This window comes from Macrobrachium nipponense, chromosome 22 (assembly GCF_015104395.2).
Source record: "Macrobrachium nipponense isolate FS-2020 chromosome 22, ASM1510439v2, whole genome shotgun sequence".
Classification (NCBI taxonomy): domain Eukaryota; kingdom Metazoa; phylum Arthropoda; class Malacostraca; order Decapoda; family Palaemonidae; genus Macrobrachium; species Macrobrachium nipponense.
This window is the reverse complement of record NC_087213.1, coordinates 21597600-21600099: the sequence shown is the minus strand read 5'-3', so window position 1 is coordinate 21600099 and position 2500 is coordinate 21597600. Positions and strand designations below refer to the sequence as shown.

The window sequence follows — 2500 nt, the reverse complement described above, 5'->3', positions numbered from 1 at the left end:
ATCGAAACTCGTATCAGTTGTCCACTCCTGTTTCATACATGACTGTCTCTAACTATTGTAGGACCCTTAGTTTTTATTACTTTCTATACAATAATGTCTGTCTCTAACCATCATAGGACAACATTAGTCTTTTTATTACTTTCTATACAATACATGTCTGTCTCTAATCATTATAGGACTACCTTATTTTTTTTTATACAAGTCTGTCTCTAACTTTTTTTCTATTACTTTCTACACAATACATGTCTGTCTCTAACCAAAATGAGACCCTATAAGCTTTGCGCATGTATATTTTCAATGTATACTGAGTTTTGTGACATGTATTCCATTTGGGGATCTCACCTCACTCCTGTATCATGTATGCCTGTCTCTACCAAAATAGGGACCCTTAGTTTTATTATTATTTTGTACAAAGTTATATCAGTTACCAACTCCCGTATCATACGTGTATGTCTCTGCCAAAATAGGAACCCTTATTTTATTATTATTATTTTTTATTTATACAAAGTTATATCAGTTCTCAACTCCCGTATCATACATGTCTGGCTCTACCAAAATAGGAACCCTTAGTTTTATTATTTTGTACAAAGTTAAATCAGGTATCAACTCCCGTATCATAAGTGTCTGTCTCTACCAAAATAGGAGCCCTTAGTTTTATTATTATTCTAAAGAAAGTTGTATCAGTTATCAATTCAGGTATTGTACGTGTCTGTCTTTAACAAAGTAGGAGCCCTTAGTTTTATTGTTAATTTATAGAAAGTTATATCAGTTATCAACTCCCGTATCATACGTGTCTGTCTCTATCAAAGTAGGAGCCCTTAGTTTTATCATTATTTTATACAAAGTTAAATCAGTTATCAACCCCCGTATCATACGTGTCTGTCTCTACCAAACTAGGAGCCCTTAGTTTTATTATTATTTTGTACAAAGTTATATCAGTTACCAACTCCCGTATCATACTTGTCTGTCATGCCAGAATGGAAGACTACCTGAATACCGTGGCCGAGAACGTAGAGACTTACGGCATTACGAGATACAACATGAAGAGGGAAGACGGATACCCAGTTCTTCTCTCCGTCAACCTGAAAGGCATGACCATCAGGGCAGGAACTGCGTAAGGGTTAAAATCTTATTCGTTCAAATCATCGCTTTATTTATTTGTTTAATTATGTTTTTTTCATTTATTTATTTAATATGCGTGGTCACTGGAAGTAGAGCCTGTAGCGTAATAAGATTAGTTTTTTTTTCTAAGGGGTCCACAATAATAAAAAAAGTTTTTAAATTACCTCTGTACGTATTGTGCCTAATCATTCATTTGGACCGTAGATAAACCCAGGGAAGGGTTCGAAAGCTTTGTAAAGGGTTTTTAAATTGTACACGAATTCGCAACATATTTTAGTATTGTGGACCTCTTAGACCATTATATATATACTCTCGCGATAGAGAGTTTTTCCCAACAAAAGATCAGCTTTCATTTCAACTAAAAATCGCTTGCCTACGTAATTTTGGGCAATTTTCTTGCAGTGCCGAGTATTTCCATGTTGGAAAATTGATTATTCTTTTCGATATCATTATAACATTAACTAATATCGCATCTCATAATTATGATTATGCATCTTAGATTTGCGTTTGAAAACGTAAGTTTTATTAATTTGCATTTGCAATGCTGTCTTTCTTAGTGTTCCTAAATAGAAACCGAATACTTACGAGAGAAAACAATTCTCACGTAGCATATAAATTGACTTCTTTGATTCTCAGTGCATTCATTTTTAGGATGACAAACGCAATTCCCTCGAGACACTAACGTCCCTCACTCCACCACAGGACGTCCGAAATCTCGTTCTCGAAAATGAAGCAAGTGGCCCGCGGGAGGAAGTCCCTGACCGTTATACCAGTGGCGCCAGGAGCTGATGTCAAACTTCTCGGCCCAGACTCGTGCTTCGTTAAGGAAGTTCAAGAAACTATCATGGTTAATTATTACGTGCACAAGCAGTTGCTTGGCACTATTTGATCCTTTGATCTCTGACGATGGAACTCTGGAGAAAGCGAATTAGTTTTTAAGAAGCATCTGTCAGTCAAGGTTTGGCAGTACGATGTTACTCTCTTAAGATGGTTTTACACTAGGCTCACCTTACGCTCACTAGGATTCACCCCACGCTGCATGCGTAAGACTCATCACCAACTCCTCCTAAATTCTTGTTAGCCCCGCCTACCGGACTGATCATTAGGGTGACTTAATGGTGTGGCGTGACTCTTGCTGAGCAGTCCAGTAGTTGGGGCTAACAAGAATTTGGGAGGAGTTGGTGATGAGTCTTAAGCATGCAACGTGGGGTGAAGCCTAGTGTAAACTCACTTTATACAGGGTGTCCATAAAGTCCCAGTACCATTACGAGTATTTATTCACTGCAATGGTACTGGGACTTTATGAACACCCTGTATGTCACGTAGTTGAACCAGAGTTCACCATATTAGTCTGAGTGGATAAATAAGCTGAGGACAA

The 2500-nt window shown here is 37.5% G+C and overlaps 1 protein-coding gene across 1 annotated transcript in view; it reads left to right on the top strand.

The window, feature by feature from the left end:
• LOC135198534 (uncharacterized) overlaps positions 1–2500 on the top strand; it is a 5643-nt gene that overhangs the window by 3019 nt on the left and 124 nt on the right. Inside the window, exons 4-5 of the mRNA XM_064226199.1 lie at positions 977–1114; positions 1825–2500. The exon at positions 1825–2500 is cut by the window's right edge and continues 124 nt beyond it. Of these exons, the coding sequence (XP_064082269.1) occupies positions 977–1114; positions 1825–2011 (325 nt within the window). The 3' untranslated portion in view covers positions 2012–2500. The remainder of the gene's footprint in view (positions 1–976; positions 1115–1824) is intronic.